This window comes from Rhododendron vialii, chromosome 13a, assembly GCF_030253575.1.
Source record: "Rhododendron vialii isolate Sample 1 chromosome 13a, ASM3025357v1".
NCBI classification, from domain to species: domain Eukaryota; kingdom Viridiplantae; phylum Streptophyta; class Magnoliopsida; order Ericales; family Ericaceae; genus Rhododendron; species Rhododendron vialii.
In genome coordinates this window covers 4,499,227-4,516,786 of record NC_080569.1, presented here as the reverse complement: position 1 = coordinate 4,516,786, position 17,560 = coordinate 4,499,227, and the positions used below count along the sequence as shown (strand labels likewise).

The following is a 17,560-nucleotide window of genomic DNA, read 5'->3' as shown; positions in this document are numbered from 1 at the left end:
ACTCTATTCCTCTCTCTACCCACTACCAAAACTAAACTAAACTAAATTCTCAACCAAACACAACCAAGACTTCGACACAGGCACCCCTACAGAAGCAAGACTAACGAAACGCCTAGATTATGAATCAATCTAGATCCAGGTAATAGAAAATTCGAGAAAACACGAATAAAATCTCGGTCCAGATAGTAAAAGTCAGGTATTTGCACGTAACCGTGTGTTCATTGTTTAGTTATTTCGGTTATTGAAGGGGTGATTATTTTATAAATGAGAAGACAGTAATCAAACAAGTTAACCATTCCCGATTCCATCTTAGTCCTGGGGAGAACAAAATTGAAATCGTGGCCACCTTATGGAATGTATTACAATCAGTTGCAAAAATGGTTATGTTTTCACTTGTCATACATAAACTTGCTCCTTTAACAATAGAGAGATACATTGAATAAGAAAACTCACCAATCAAAGGGAACAAGTTTTACCATTCATCACATCCTTTCAGCTATACCACAACTTGAAGATAGATATTCAAACATGAAAAGAGAGAGAAAATAACAACACTCCCCAAGTCAAAAAACCATGAAAATTTCCCATAGAAAGCCAATGCCCACTTATTTACGCATTTGGTACCAACTTATAGCGATATATTGTAACAACAGTAATAAAACTTATCAACTTTGCCAATCGAGGTAGCTATACCTTATGTCGGAAAGATTTGAAAACTGCAATCAACAACTTGTCCCAAGCAATCTACATTAGTACTAGATCTCTTAATGTACAGTTTGTTCATCAAAGACTACGAAACAATAAAAAATTGAAAACCTCGATGAAATAGAAACTCACAAACCACACACTACAACTTGATAGTTTTTTAGTGATGACCTTACCATTTGATTTGCTTAATGTACATAAACATTATTCTCATGTCATATTACACTATTTTTCCTCCGTTTCGTGATATTTGTTATTTTTTTGGAAATTGTAACAAAATCAACTTCTTCATGCATAATTTTTCAAGTTTTGTTGCATCAACCTTAAAAAGTAAAATGACATTTTAAAATTGGGGTATAATATATATATATATATATATATATATATATATATATATTGAAATATGCAAAAAAAAAAGTAGTAGTATATTACTATCGGAAACGCAATGAAATGACCGAAATATCCAAAACCACAAACCCGAATAAAAACAACTGAGGTGGTGTTCCAACTAACCTTCTTTTTTAAAAAGTATTTTTTCTTCAATTTTTAAATTCAAATATAAAGAAAATAAAAAATAATTTTTTGATTTTTTTTTTGCACCATATAAAAGATCTCAATGAAATTTATCAAACAAGATCCATATTGGTAGTAAAATTATTTGCGTAAACGCATAATTTTTAGGCTTGAAATTACAATTTTTTTTTTCAAAATCTTCTTTTTTTGAAAGTTGGAACACCCCTGAGAGGGGCTCGATTGGAAAAATTGGGCCAAAAAGTGCAAAGCCTTCGTAAATGGTTTTCGAGTCCCTTCATTACGGGGGTGCGGTGTGGATGGGGTTTCTGGTACGACCCAAATCTAAAAGTAGCATTCGTTTCCTCCATTAACGAATGCAAAGGAACCAATACCATGTTGTCTTCCAGTCCGCTCTGTAAGTTGAAATCCACCGTTCACCACCACCCCTCCACCACCACCAAACGTAGTTGTCATTATTCCTTTCTCACAAGCATTCCATCAAAATCACTCCACGGCCGATTTCCCCCCGTTTTCTACCCCACGGCTCACTCTTCTTCAACTACTTTTTCTGGGTTAATCTTTTCAGTACCTCAGCAATCGATAGATTTGGCTGATGGAATCGAAGGCAAAATTAATACCCAAGCAGAAGGAAAAAATCCCGATTCCTCGAGTAAGGCCTTCAAGACTATTCCGAAGCACCTGAGGAGAAAAAGGAGGAAGCCCTTGAAGATTTCCACTCGTGCTGTAAGTCCTTTTTCTCAGTTAACTTACTCCATTACTGCTCTTGTGTTGTGGTAGCTTAATTAGTATTTGATTAGTTTAACATTATACACCGGTAAAAACAATAGAACCCCAATCATGAGCCAGTAACACCAATTAATTGTTTCTCCACCCCAACTTCAAACTCGTATTGGGCCTTTTTTTTTATTTATTTAAATTTTTTGTCTGCTAACTGTTAGAGTAGTTAGATTAGCACTCCGGACCTTCTTACTTCAGCATGAGAGAGAAGTCAGTTTTCTGTCATGTATCCCTGACCTCTTGTTACTGAATATTTCATTGAGAGCTTTTTTGTTGGGGTCGTGTGCATGTACCATCGTTGCTATAGACTAGCCTATAGTGTTGAGAATTATGGGTTCGATATACTTATATAGAAGTACTCCATATACATGCGTATGTACCATAAGCAACTGCAAGTTGAACACTGTGTTTTGCAGCGCTCTTCTGTTGCGTTACCGCTGGACGCTGTTGTCATGGTTATTTGCGTTAGTGGGCATCCAGATTTTTCATGCCCATGGCAAAAGAAACAAGAAAAAAGTGATAGCAGTGGATTTGTGATTGGGGATAGAAGAGTGTTAACATGTGCTCATTCCGTGGATCACCACACCCAAGTGATGCTCAAAAACCGCTACTCTGATACCTTATACGAAGCTTCTGTGATAGCAGTAGCACCCGAGTGTGACATTGGTATGACAAATAATGAGCTTGTTTTTGTGTGTTACATTTTTAATTCATAGCAACCCAAACTTTGGTTTCTTCCATATTGCTAATCGGCTATTATATTTGATCCCTCCACAAGTTTGACACAGTATCAGAGCCATTTCTTCGGTAGCCCATAGATATGCTTTTCTCTATCCCCTGCAAGCAAACGCAGCCTATGAAGCACCGACACCTCTAGAGGTCGACGTATTGCAGTGTTGGACACGGAGACACGTCAACGTGGCCTATCCCATAATTTAATTTAAATTTTTGAGAGGGACACGGTGGGGGTCAAACTGTATTATTTTAAAAAAATTGGGGCTAAATTGTAATTTTTTTTAAAAAAATTTAGGAGTTAAACTGTAATTTTTCAATAGGATTGTATTGAACTTATGGATGTCTTGTTTTGATTGAATGGTATTGGAATTATGGATTTTTCGTTTTGTCCACATTTTCATTTAAACTTGGAGAAAAAATTGGAAAAATAAATAAATAAATATACACGTGGCGTGTCCCCTGCCGTGTCTGTGTCCCTATTTTTTTAGAATTCCCGTGTCGGTGTTGGTCTCCGTGCATCATGTCCGCAGCGCACGTGTTGGGAACAACTAGAGAATTGTCCCTCATCATCTCTCTCTAAGTCACCTAAGCTTAATTTTTATAGTACAGAGGCTACTCCACTAATCACCATTGATTTTGAACTGGAGCCAATCCTCCGAGTTGTAACAGTATATATTTAGTTGTCCCAATTTATTTAAACAGGTCCATTTATAGTTCGCTATGTACTCCACCTATTACCAATTTATTTTGGAGTGGATCAATTCCTTTTTTCTTTTCTACAGTGGATCAATTCTTTCAGAATACTATTGAGATACATATTTATCGGCCTTGATATATCTATATACAATACATTTATAGATTGGTAAAATAGTTATTTTTTGTTTTGATTATACTTCATGGATGTTATTACTTGCAGCAATGCTTACAGTTTGTGATGACGAGTTCTGGAAAGGAGTTAAGCCGGTTGAATTTGGAGGCACGTTAGCGCCCAAAGATAAATTAACTATTCTGGGCTGTCATGGTGAGAGTTGTGTATATATGAAAAGGGCTCGTGTGACAAGAGTGGGCATGAAATGTTATTCCCATTTGGGTGCCGAATTTCTCGCTTTAGAGGTAAATAAGACAAGAACATGCATCAAAATTGTACCATGTATTTTATCACAGAGTCACTTCTCTTGTTATTGAAAGTTTCTCTTTTCCATTCACGCCCATCTCTTCAGTAGATGCAAATGTATTTCTTACTACAAATTTATGTACTACCCTTATTTAACTGCTGTAAATTGAATGGGTTGCCTGCAATGCAATTGGATTTACGCACAGGACGCACACACACTCGGTACGGATATACCACGATATTTTTTACACGGGCTATGTCTAATGGGGTGTAACTTATAGTTCAGTTGTGGTTCTAAAGGAATAGATCAACCCAAACCTGTCAATTATGAATCCATCCATCTCGGTTCACCATCACAAAGACTTTGTTTGTTTTAGCAGGTGAATGTTACTATAAGGAATGGAATTTCTGGTGGACCTGTTTTTAATAAAAGTGGCAAATGTGTGGGAATGGCCTTTCAGGGTGCAGGCAGCACAACTGATGTTATACCTACCCAGGTTATTAAGCATTTCATTCGAGACTATGACAAGAATGGAGCATATACTGGTACGGTAGGATTTTTCTGCCATCTCATAGGGACCGAACGCTACATTTATGATTCTTGTAATATTGCCTTCAAAGTCTATACGAGTAGTATATGTAACTATGTATTGCATGGATCATATTTATTCTAGTAGTATTTTATATTTTTGAATCGGATTTATTCTAGTCGTATTTTATATTTTTGGCATACAACGCTTTCCAATATTTTCGGTCAATGTGAATCTATTGTTTGAGCTTTTCATGTTGAAAATATCTTAAAATGGCAGGGTCCCCAAATCTTGGCATCAATTGGCTAGTGATGGAAGCTTCTGATTTAAGAATGAAGAGAGATGATCAAGGTGGTGTTCTAATAATGGAAGTTATGCCTGATTATCCAGAATCTGATGTTCTGAATCGGTATGATATTCTTTCAAGAATTGATGGGCTTAAAATTCGCAGTGATGGAACAGGTATGCGCCTTCTTTTATCGATGGATTCTCTTGGTGATCATGTTAGTGTTTCAACATTTCTACTAGCTAAATCATTTGCCTAATCAGGGGAAAAACATAAAAAACTGTTGCAATATGTTCAAGTGACTTATCTACTTTTTCTTGTGCTTTCAATAACAAGTCACATTGTGGTAAAATTTCAGTTCCATTTAAACAAGGACGCCGCGTGGATTTCACTTACCTTATCACAAAAAAGTACGTGGGTGATGAGGTTGTTCTTGAAGTTCTCCGGAATTCAAAGAAACAAGAATTCACCATAAAACTCGCAACTCATAAACAGTTCAAGCCAGGAAACATCCTTGGGAGGCCTATTTCATATTATATCGTCGCGGGACTTGTTTTTACGACTCTTTCTTATACATATTTGGAATCCTTGGTGCGTATTTCATCTATGTTTGTAACCATACAGAAAATCCTTTACTATCTGACTTTAACCTAGTATTTTTTATGGTATGGTTCCATTTGTAGTATCCTTCTGTTTCAGGAGACCTGATGTCCCAAGCTGTGCATGAACAACGAGTTGTTGTTTGTCAGGTGATCTTCCCAAAAGCAACAAGTTTCTCACGTGCTTAGCTTGTGCTCATTTTGAAATTGAATTCATGTCATTCTATCTCAATTATTGAGCAGGTTCTTGAGGATGACATAAATAGTGGGTACGATGCGGAGGAAGTCGTGAATTTTCAGGTTTGGGAATATGTTTAACTCTAGATAAATAAACCTTTTAGGACTTTGCTAATGAAATAGTACAACTTTTGTGTACGGTGAATGTAGGTTCGAACTTTTAATGGTAAGCTTGTAAAGAGTCTCAAGGATTTGGCGAGTATGGTGGAGAGTTGTATCGAGGAATTCTTAGAATTCCGTCTTGACAACCGGAAGGTCGGCCACCTCTCTCTCTCTCCCTCTTTTGCTCTCTATTAATATGTATGTACACACATTGATGTGTATTCCAACTAACCTGTTCATGTTTCTCTTTATTTTGCACAGAAATTGGTATTCCAGACGAAAAATGCCAGAGAAAGAAGTCGAGAAATTCTGAAAATGCACTGTATACCTTCTGCTATGTCAGATGATCTGATCTGTTGTATTGGTGAGTGAACCAAATTGGGTAGCTGGGCATTGGTACTAATATTAGATCATAACTCATTTCCAATTGGGTAGCAAGCATTGTGACAAGCAACCCTGATTTGCACTTCATAATGGCAAGTAATTTTAACACTCCACTTTTTTGTCTTTTTATTTTTTGTGAAATTACCAAATTACCCTTTATTTTGTTAGTGTTCATCGACTTTCTTACACATGGAAGGGTATTATTGTAATTTCAAATAGGAAAGAGACAAAAGGTGGAGTGTCAAAATCAATTTCTTTCATAATTTTGCATGTATTAATTTTAGTATGTTAAAAAATATTAATAGCTTTGTTCGTAAGTTTAAGAAAAAAGATACCCTCGACAAAATTTTAATGGAGAGAACGAATTTATATGACCGACCCCAATTAAATAGGGCTTAATGCTCAATTTGGTTTGTTTTATAAGTTTAATAAGAACTAGATATCAGTGCATAACCGCATTTCTGGGTTGGACCCCCATTGGTATAAAAAAAAAGTATCAAAAATTAGGGACAAATATTTTACTGAATTAAAAATAGGATAATTCTTCTAAAACAATCAAACAATATCGGATGGTGGGAGTGTTGAAAGAGGAACACTAGTTATGGGACTCCCAAGGCTAGGCATGGAAATTATCTCATGTCGCCTGATTTTAAAGCACCAGATTTCTTTCGAGATGCCAATCTGTGTCAGTTTAGAACCTAGCTGTATCAGTTTCCTTCACCATCCATGCCTGTTCATATAGGAACAATACTACAGACACAAATAGTCAGATAGATGTGAAAAGATCCAGAGATGGATCTGTTAAGTGCACGTTAGTCCCACACGTTAGACGTAGAGCCCACAAATCTCGGACGGTTCTAAACACATTTATATCGGGAATTCTGTACAACCATGTGTGTCCATAGAATTTATGTTTTCTTTATTTATCAACAAAACAGATAGAGTTATTTATAAAAATAAAAATAGAGTAGAATGTACTTGGTTGGGAAATTGAATCTCCAAGTATGATGATTCTTTAAAGTTGAGTTTTTGGTAATTTCTGGTGGCCTTGTTTGGGGTGCGCTTTCAAGTTTCAATCCTCCATTCATGCTATTGCTGCACGGATCCGGGGATCCTGTAGGCGCATGTAGGCACATCTGGACCGTCCATTTCGACAATCAATGATTTAGAGATGTTTGATTTCCGAGATGGACGGTCCGGATGTACCCTAACGGAAGCCGCGCTTCAGAATTGGGAAATCCTGCGCGGCACTTGTCCCCTCTCCTCTTATAATTAACTTGCTGATCCACACGCAGCCTAATAGTGTTATCAGGAGTATAATTTCTGTATCTAGGAGTATGATTTGGTATAGTAATTTCTTTTAATGAAACCAATCACGATTGATTTGATGATCCTGGCAATCCGAACCTTTCATTTTCTAAGTCTTGATGTGGATTGACGAAAACGGACAACGTTTATCCATCTATTTCTCTTGCAAAAATTATTCTTCGCTCATATGCATACCGATATCAGATCAGCTTCATTTTACGCATGTATCACACATTAAGACTTATAAAACGAACTGTTTCGATCATCAAATGCATACCGATATCAAATCAGCTTCATTTTACGTATGTATCTTACATTAAGACTTATAAAACGAACTGTTTCGATCATCAAATCGGAGAGTGATAAAGTCTTGTTTTTGCGTCACATGAAAACATTACTTGCGGAGATGTTACTCTACTTATGTTTTTGTCTCTTTCTCCAGTCTCATTCAAACCCAGCCAACCATAAAGAACAAAACAAGAAGGATGATTTTCTTGGCCTTTCTCGCATATTCATCCACTAAACCGAGGGTGCTGCAAACCTTGTTTTAGCACAGTTGGATTTGCTAAAGTTGTACTGCCAAATCAATTATCATTAGTTTAAGAAACACTGAGAAAGCAAAAAAGGTTCAACTGAATTAATGGGGTGACCCATATGGGCCAGATCTTCATAATTATAGAGATGTGGGACTTGGTGAAAGGTTTTAATCCTCCCTTTTTCGAGATTATTCTCTTTTATTGAATGATGAATCACTTGTTAGGTACAACCCAATTTTGCTAGCATCGCATACCTACTATATGTATGCGGTACACCGGCGCTTACACAGACATTCACATTACAGATAAGCCGCGCACATTCTAGCACTTCCACAAGCGATCAGGTTCACCGTCCACCCATCATGTGAGTCTGTATAGCATTTGTGTATCACGTGAGTGATTCTAAAACTTTTGGTTACAAACACAACGTACTTGGATGTGTTGCTGTGGAAACTCAACACGTACAACCCTGTTCGGTTTGGATTTTAAGGGAGGTTTTTTAGAGTAATAAGTGGAGAGGGATGGATAGAGAAAATTTATTGAGACCCCAAAACGAACAAGGCCGGACCACGATTCCAATATGTTGTTCTTTTCTTCTACCATAAGAAACACATGAACAGAAGCTAAATTGCTCACTCTCTGTGGTGGTAAAGTGGAGAAGTAAGCTTTTAAAGCAAAGTAAAAGCTACTACTCAAAAACCTATATCAATATATTCAATTTGTGCATGTACATTCAAAAGTATTACATAGGTAAGCTATCACTAAAATGTCTATGTCCATCTACAAGACAGAGAGGCCTGTTTGGTTTTAATCTTAAAGAAGGAAAGACAAACAAAAAAAAAAGAATCTTAGTGTAGAAGAAATATCTCAAGGCAAAACTGAGTGAAAAAGCAAAATCTTCTCTCAACCCTTTACACCCCCACCACCTCTAACATTAGCAGCTCAGCACATACTATGCTAGTCTCCCCCTGCACACAAAAGACTTAGCAACTCAGTGACCTGCAATAAATCAATACTGATTCTATATATCTAGTTCAAAAACTAGAAGGAAGCTTCTGCTACTACAAAACTATTTAAACAAAACGACGGACTCGGGGAGGGAGACTGGACTGGACCCGAGTTCCAGAACAACGACTAACAATCCGGTTGGCCATCGCCTATAACTTCTCAATAAAAAGCTAGGAACTAGTAACTTGCTAGCCTACCGCAACCTTAAGCCACACCACAGACCAGAGCCCAATGTTTTGCACAAATCTTTCACTTGGAAATAGTGACCGAAAAGATTTTCTCTCAGTGAGAGACATGCTAGAGACTTGTGCTTGCAAGACACTTACAAGTGATTTTTTCTGTTCTTGAAGTGATCTTTCGGAATTTTGCTTCACTTGAAAAGGACAAATCTAATCACCATTTTGTCAAATTAGATACTATGTAATTCCATTAGACACCAAATAATACCTATTCAATTTGTTCCTTCTCAATCTCATTTCCATTGAACCAAACAACACTTAACAACTATTTGTCCTCCGTAGAACATTATACACGGCAGAAGTTCAAGAAATTGAGGGGGGGGGGGGGGGCGGGTGGTGGTTGGGTGGGTTGGGAAGCACAAAAAAAAGAGTAATAAGAAGTTGGAAACTAACCTCATCCTCCATACTTACCTTCTCGCTTCTTGCAAGCTGATTTTAGAACCATTAAACAGGCAATCCCAAGCCCAAACCCCGCCAGCACTCCCACAACAATAGCCACTGTCTTTTGGGTATTTCCCTTTGTTCCTCCTCCTACACACCCAGTTAAACACTTGGCAATCAACAAAACAGAGACATACATAAAGAAGACACATACTTGTTCCGTTACCATTTGTTAGTCCCTCGTTCTATTCAAACGCAAGAGAAAATTGGTTAAATTTTCTAATTAATAATACTTTCCACGTGCAATACGAATCTTCTTTGATAGATCCCAATTAATTTTACTGAATAAAGCTTTCAAAATCGCGTAAAACGTCTTGAGTCACAAGGAATCAGCAATTCACATATCACATGAATAACTCTAAAGAAAAAAAGACTAACGAATTGGGACGGGAGTCACGGGAGTAATACATATAATATGTGCACTGTGTGATTTACCTGATGGTGACTTGCTGGGCACTCCATTTGGGTAACAAGTGTTATATAACACTGTTGAAGGTAAATTTGGCCTCATTTGAAGGGTAACCAAATAGAAAATTAGTTATATATTTTTTAATTAGCAATATTTTCATACGCAATATGGATCATGTTCGATGAATCAAATTAATGATTCAAAACCACATTAAAACATTACAAATTATACCCTACAAAACAATTGAAAGATTGCACGATCTCCCAGAAAAGACTAATAATCTGTGAATTGTGTGATTTACCTGATGGTGATTTGCTGGGCACTCCATTTGGGTAATAAGTATAGCTAATATAACACATTTGGAGGTAAACTTGGCCAGAAATAGACGTCCCACAGTCGCTTTTGGCTCTATCGACAGCGCTCTTCACACAATCAACACAGTCCCCACTCCCCAAATCCCCCTCGCACTGGCCCAACACGAACACCGACTGATAACTCCCCGTGTAAAACCCATTCCCGCCGCCGGCCACCCCTTTCTCCACCTCCCCGAGGGCCGAGCCCAGCCGGTCCTCGAACCCGGCCCCGCTCGCCCGAGTCGACCCGCACACCTTGTACAGCAACTCAGTCCCGGAAACCTGGTTGAACCCAGAGACCTCGTACCTCATGTAACACCCGGTGAGCTGGAACCTGGCAGCAATTGTGCTGTCGCAGAGTTTTCTCGACAGGTCTGGGATTTTGCTGACGCAGCTGCTGCAGTCGTCGTTGGAGAGGTCGCCCCTGCACTGGAACAGTCCGGTGATGGCCGACTGGGCTTCGCCGGAGGTGGTTTTGTTGAACTTGGCAGCGGATGACTGGGAGACGAGGGTTTTGAAGAGGGCTTTGAGGGTTTGGGAGTAAACCCCGGTTGGGTCTTGGAATTTTTGGTCCGCGCAGCCTTTGTACACGAGGGTCGTGTAGTCGGAGGAGGAAACGGAGGTGGCGAGGAGCGAGAGGAGGAGGAGAGAGAGGAGGGTGGCAGGAGATGGTGGAAATGAAAGACCCATCTTGGGGTGTTGAATATTCTAATCAAACCATGACTGTTTTTTTGGAAGGATTTGGAAGGGGGGATTTGGATTTGGTGGGTTTTAGAGACGGGGAAAATGAGACAGGGAGAGATGTTTTCGGTGGGGTTGTGGCCCTTTTGTAACCAGGGTTTTGTACCCTTCTGGTTTGTGGGTGGCTTCCCCTTTAATTAATGTGAAAGAGATTAGTTTTAGCACTAGTGATTTTCCCTTTAATTAGTGCAACATATCCGGCCAGCTTCCGCTCATCTCGACCAATTTTGAAACTTCTGAATTTAACAACTAGGCAAACCCTCATATGGCCAAAAAATTTAAAGCGTTTGACCTCCGTGGAGTTCGGACGTGTAACTTGTCTCATGAAATACAAACACTTATTACTTTCTCATTCTTGTTTGGTCAAAGTCATTTGGGGCTGCAATAGTGTTTTACCTTTATGGAGGGTTATACAGGAGAAATTTTCCGATGCCGGGTGGGTATATTTCATTTTCATGTGGTATTCGCTCGGCACATTCGGGCCATCAATTATACTTTTCAACGGCTAAGATTGAAACACTCTCTCTCTCTCCTCTCATCTCAACACTTCTCTTTCTATTTTCTCTTTCCAAATTTGAGCCGTCAAAAAATACAATGGACGACTCGGATGCATCGAGTGGACACCACGTGGAGGGTTATACAAGAGAAATTTTCCGATGCCGAGTGGGTATATTTCATTTTCACGTGGTATCCGCTCGGCACATTCGGGCCGTCAATTATACTTTTCAACGGCTAAGATTGAAACACTCTCTCTCTCCTCTCATCCCAACACTTCTGTCTCTATTTTCTCTCTCCAAATTTGAACCGTCAAAAAATACAATGAACGACTCGGATGCACCGAGCGGACACCACGTGGCTTCTATTCGGCAATGAATTTTTTTTCGTTATACGGAGTTTAAAAAGTCGTGTTTGATTGAGAGTGTGGAGTGATTATGACAACATGAGTATTCTCCAAATCTCTGAGGTGGATGTACACTAATGTGAAAAGGAAATCAATATGTAATCAGAGATTCAGAATGCTTATGATTTAAGTTAATCATTGACTGGGACAAACAAATTAACAAATAGAATAGGATATGGTGGTATTTGTTGGCAGTACTAGAAAGCTACTTACACGGGAGCGATAGTGGGGGTGGGGATAGGAAATGGGTGATTATAGAAGTGTAAGAGCGTCATTGGAAGCGGTTAGGAAAAATTATTAAAATTATAATTTTTTTTGAAATTTTATATTGTTAAATGTCAACATAAAAATATTATTCTACCACATAAAATATTACTATTAAAATTATAAGTTTCGAGTTATATTTCAATATTTTTATTGCAGCACATGATTACACAATAGAGCTCTTGTGCATATTAAGTAAACGTAAAAGTTAAAAGCATTAGTATGACTCTAAAAGGTTAAGATCGGATGTGCACACCAACAAGAACAAAATAACTTTAAAGGTACCAATTCTAGCTTGAATCGTAAGTCTCTCAACCATTTTTTAGGTGTAAGTTCCCGTATAGGTAAGGAACGAGTTCCCGTCGTCATTGGGACGAGTTTCTTGGAGTTTCCTTCGACTGGAACGCAGAAACGCTTTTCCTTTGAAGAAACGTGAGTATAGTTGAAAGCTCATGCAACTAAGGTACAATCACCTACCACCTGGTGATCGAGGGTGTGAAAGTTCAGTGTACATGAATTGAAAGAATGTAGCAAGGGCCAAGGGTGGGTTTGGTTTGGTGAATTTTTCCTCACACAATTGAATAGAATACGATTTTTGGGGTCATGTATCAAGAAAGTACCCTAATTTTTTTGTGAATTTCTTAGTCCGAGCGTAAATAGCCTACATTTAAATGGACCGAAAAATGGATTAATTTAGGTGCGTAAGTTCGTCCGAACACTCGTGACCGTCAAAATAAATGAATGTACATCTCTTCCCTAAAATTTCATCGATATCTTTTTGTTTTAATTTGTTACCTAGTATTTTTTATTTTACCTGATTTGGTATCTAAGCGTTTTCGCTAAATTAAATGGACTAAAGTCAATGTTTTCACGGATTTCTAGACAGGTCATTTTATTCACACATATCAACTAAAATACCAATTAGTGGAAATAACTTAGATTATTGTCATTAGCTCTTGTAGTCTGTTTAGTATAGCAGACACGCACCTAATCTCTATCTCGACTAAATTGTGGAGTTCATATAGCTTTTCAATTCGTATAAAATGTACCCATTGGATATTCTCGTGCTGAGAGGAAATAAATAAGAGGCTTGATACGGTCCATGAGAACAAAACATAAAAGTGTTTGTGTAACAAAAATGAAGGGCTCACATGTTTCCTAACAATAACGAATAATCCCCTATGTTTTTTTTTTGTTTTTTTCTTTCGAACATTAAAATTTTCCTTTCGTTCCAAACTGCCCAAAAGGCACGTACAGGATTTCAATTTAATACTACAATGTTAAAAGCCTACAAAATCAACCTCGAAAAGATAGTCCATGAAAACATAATGTAGATCCATGTGTTTTAACTTGGACGCGAGCTCACCCCTATCTATATAACGCGTATTACGCATAAGAAATATATAATTTCGAAGCAAACGAAACGTCGAAAGTATGTTTGGACGATTGAAAGTTTAAAAAAAAAAGGAAAAGAAAAACATGGCAACAAACGAAACATAACATAAAAATCAACATACGTGTTGCTATAGCTCTATTTTAGCACGAAGTTCCAAATTGCCTTCTCGAATGGGAGGCAAAATCACAGGTTATATTTACCCATAGCTATATGGTTTGCCAAATATAGCACAATGTATAACTAACTGGTATATTTAGCATAGCCTTTTTGTGCCTTCTCATCATGGGACCCACAAATGGTAATTGAAATTGACTTTTTTTTTTTAAACAAATTGAAGAAATAGTGGTTTTGTTCATTTTCCATTTTAACTTTGTTTTATTTTTGTTTTCTAATCATTACTCTATTTTGCTCTTTATTCATTACCATATTTCTTCAATTATTACTTTAATTTCTCTCTCTATCTCTCTTTACTTATTACTCCATCTCCAATTATTACCCTATTTCTCTATCTATCCACTATCAAAATTAAAATACCAAAAAATGGAAACCAAACAAAGCCAGTATATATACCATTGGAGCAACATTGCCATAGTATAGCGATTTGACAATAATCATTGCTATAATATAGCAATAGCTATCCAAATTGCAACTTCATCGTCGGAGATGCTCTAATAAATTAGACTAACATCAACCAACACACAATTTTAGAAGTTCATTAATGCAAATGGAGTTATGACTAGGGATGAAAATTCTATCCAATCTGACATTATGAACTCCGTGCCCCAAAACAGATTGGAGATTTAGAAAATAGGTAGCTGGATGGTTTACATATGTTCTACCCCAATCCCACCTTGAATCCCTGTTTTTTTTTCACTTATTATTTATGCTCCACATATATATTACACATTAAAGCCCATTTTTAATGTAAAGTCCAATGACTAAGGCCCAAGTGAAAATTTAAGTAGTTGGCCTAATAAGGATGTTAGTGGAAAGAGAGAACATAATGTGACCTATGAGACGGATTGTGTTAGGGTTTGAGCAGTGAAACCTTGAAGGACGAGAAACACATTTTGCGCCGCACTTCTTCTTAATGTGAAGTCCATTAAGAAGAAGGCCCAAGTGAAATTTTAAGTATTTAGCCTAATAAGGATGTTAGTGGGAAGAGAGAACATATGTGACTTAGGAAATGGATTGTGTTAGGGTTTGAGGAGTGAAACCTTGAAGGACGAGAAACACACTTCCGCCGCACTTCTTCTTTCGTTGGTCATCTGGTACTCTGGTAATCTCTTTCTCTTTCTCTCCCTCTCTCATCTTTAGGTTTGATCGCATCACTCCCTCACACACACGCACTCTCTCTAGATCTCCATTCTCTGTTTGGATATCCCCTTTCCTTGTTTAGAGTGAGTATGGAGGATAAAAAATTACAAGGAGGGGATCGAGGTAGGAACGAGGATTGAATATAGGTTTGCGAATCAGGTCCTAATTGGGAAAGATGATAAATCATTATCAACCTGGAGAAATGACATAAATAATTAAGTTCCTCGTTGAAGGACACACTTTTGCCGCACCTTTTGTCCGTTTGTCTGGTACTCTCTCTCTCATGTTTTAGGTTTGATCGTATCACTCACACACACACACACTCTCTCTCTATCTCTATCTCTCTCCTCCCCTCTCTCCCTCTCTAGATCTCCATTCTCTGTTTGGATATTCCCTTTCCTTGTTTGGAGTGAGGACGGAGGGTAAAAAAATACCGGCAAGAGATCGAAACGGGGACAAGGATTGAATATAGGTTTGCGAATTAGGTCCTAATTAGGAACGATGATAAATCATTATCAACATTGAGAAATGACATAAATAATTAAGTTCCTCGTTGAAGGACGAGAAACACACTTTTGCCGCACCTCTTCGTCCATTTGTCGTCTGGTACTCTCTCTCTCATGTTTTAGGTTTGATCAGATCCCCTATCTCCCTCAAAAATCACTACAAATCACGTCTCCTGTATTAGTCTCTCACTCTCTCTCCTTGGATCTCCATTCTCCGTTTGTATATCCTCTTCCTTGTTTGGAGCAACAACGAAGGGTAAAAAAAATATCGGGAGGAGATCGAGACAGCGACAAAAAATGGATATAGGTTTGCAAATTAGGGACAAGGGTAGTGATATTTAGTCCTAATTGGGAATAATAAATCATTATACTTATCGACATGGAGAAGTGACATAAATGAATGATTTCCTCATATATGTTACACATCGTAAAAAATCATTTCATTTGGTTCTAAACTTTTGTACCGATTTCCTTAGTGAGTGATGCAATGACGAGTGATGACCATACTTAAATATCATAATTCAAGTTCTAAAAGAAATATTGGGAAACTATGGAAGGCGGACCCAATGGACCAGCTTATTAACGACACACTGATGATATTCAAAATACGGTACTCAAATGTGCTACTATACGTTTCCTCCTTAAAAATGCTCTAATTATAGTATTGCTCTTTTGTAGTGGATTTTTGGTGGGCATAAAAAGTGCATTTCGTGTAGTTTGGCCGGGCTAATAAACTAAAAAGGGCCGAATCCGGGCCCTGGCTTTACTTTTCGACCATTGGGCTTTTGTGGACCAAAAGCCCAACTTTAATACCAGATACGGCCCATGGGCTTCAGCTTCATCTTCGGATTCTGGCTGATTCCCCTTCTGAATTCCGAGTCTCTGACTACATCGATGACAACGCTCTCACATCCCACTTTTTGAGTTTTTAACACGTTTCGTCCACGCGCCCACCGAACCACCCACTCGAGTCTTCCCGCCCATTCATCAACAAAGAGGCCCTCATTTGACCTTTATAAGCTACTACAGCCTACCGGCAAGCGTACCGTTTTTTTCTATTGAAATGGTATATACCGGTACTGTTTTGGATTGACCATAATGAAGTATATATTACATATACTCTTCATGTCCCAAAATTTTGGTCATTTTTAAAACTGTGCGTTATTTTTCAATTGATTATATCTTACAATCTATAATTTTTTAGGCGATTTAAAAAACTTTGTATAAAATAGCTCATTGAGATCTATCAAACAAGATCCATATTTGATATAAAAATATTATAAATCAGAAGATATAGCCAATCTTTTGAGACTTCTATAAAAAAAAAAGAGGACCAATAATTTGGGACGGATAGAGTATATTTTAATATATGTACAAAAAAACTCAAAGAGGTAAAATAAATTCTATAGCAACACTTTGATATACCTTAAAATTAGTCCTAATAACAAATTAAGATGATTAAACGTTGTGTTCGGTTCTGAATTTAGTTTAGTTTGATTTTTGTTTTCTAATCATTACCCTACTTATTTCTCCAATCATTATCCTATTTCTCCAATTATTACTTTCTCATCTCTCTCCAATCATTATCTCTCTCTTTAATTATTACCCTATTTCTCTCTCCACCCACTGCCAAAACTAAACTAAATTAAACTCCCAACCAAACAATGTATATATTATAGATTCAAAATTTTGTTAAATTATCTTAAAATTTAGACATTTTTTAAATAAAAGAAAAAAATACACAATTTTTTTGTCCCGGCCGGTATTTACACCACTTTTATGTACCGGGTTTATGTTCGCCATGGGCTGGTATGGAAAAGAATTCACAACATTTGCGTACGAGTGCGCAAGCAAATAGGGAGTGAAAGAGAGCGTGAGCGTGAAAAAATCTTTAAAAAGTATTTTATACTACTAAAATTCGTTATGAAAGAGAATTAAAAATGCGAAGCGTAGATGAAGATCGAGAGCGGGAGCGAAAAACATTTGAGAGTTATCTGACTAAGCTTGGATAGTGTATTAACCATATGGTGCATCCCGGGCCTCCAAGCCACCTTGCACTATAATCCCACAATTCGCGTACGAAAATTAGGAGCTAGAGCAAATGTCATTTGAGGATCACGTGACTGTATTTCGTGCCC

The 17,560-nt window shown here is 37.6% G+C and overlaps 2 protein-coding genes across 6 annotated transcripts; one reads left to right on the top strand and one right to left on the bottom strand.

Annotated features, from left to right (window-relative positions):
* Positions 1-1,512: 1,512 nt before the first annotated feature.
* LOC131313209 (protease Do-like 9) lies at positions 1,513-6,316 on the top strand. Of its 4 annotated transcripts, none has more exons than XM_058341388.1 (10): positions 1,513-1,962; positions 2,433-2,682; positions 3,668-3,864; positions 4,246-4,411; positions 4,675-4,857; positions 5,040-5,272; positions 5,365-5,430; positions 5,524-5,580; positions 5,668-5,772; positions 5,881-6,316. In XM_058341388.1, the coding sequence occupies exons 1-10, from the start codon at positions 1,612-1,614 to the stop codon at positions 5,989-5,991; spliced, it is 1,719 nt and encodes a 572-aa protein (XP_058197371.1). In that variant the 5' UTR covers positions 1,513-1,611; the 3' UTR covers positions 5,992-6,316. The 4 variants fall into 4 exon arrangements, 3 of the variants coding, with proteins under 3 accessions (XP_058197371.1, XP_058197372.1, XP_058197370.1); XM_058341387.1 differs by having other exon boundaries at positions 1,519-1,962; positions 4,243-4,411; XR_009196105.1 differs by lacking the exon at positions 5,881-6,316 and having other exon boundaries at positions 1,518-1,962; positions 4,243-4,411; positions 5,381-5,430; positions 5,668-5,769.
* A 2,217-nt stretch (positions 6,317-8,533) lies between these two features.
* LOC131313211 (plasmodesmata-located protein 2-like) lies at positions 8,534-11,165 on the bottom strand. 2 transcript variants are annotated; one of them, XM_058341391.1, is made up of 3 exons: positions 10,246-11,165; positions 9,506-9,625; positions 8,534-8,815 (listed from the first exon to the last, which is right to left on the bottom strand). In XM_058341391.1, the coding sequence occupies exons 1-3, from the start codon at positions 10,985-10,987 to the stop codon at positions 8,805-8,807; spliced, it is 873 nt and encodes a 290-aa protein (XP_058197374.1). In that variant the 5' UTR covers positions 10,988-11,165; the 3' UTR covers positions 8,534-8,804. The 2 variants fall into 2 exon arrangements, with proteins under 2 accessions (XP_058197374.1, XP_058197373.1); XM_058341390.1 differs by having other exon boundaries at positions 9,488-9,625; positions 10,246-11,164.
* Between the last annotated feature and the right edge of the window lie 6,395 nt (positions 11,166-17,560).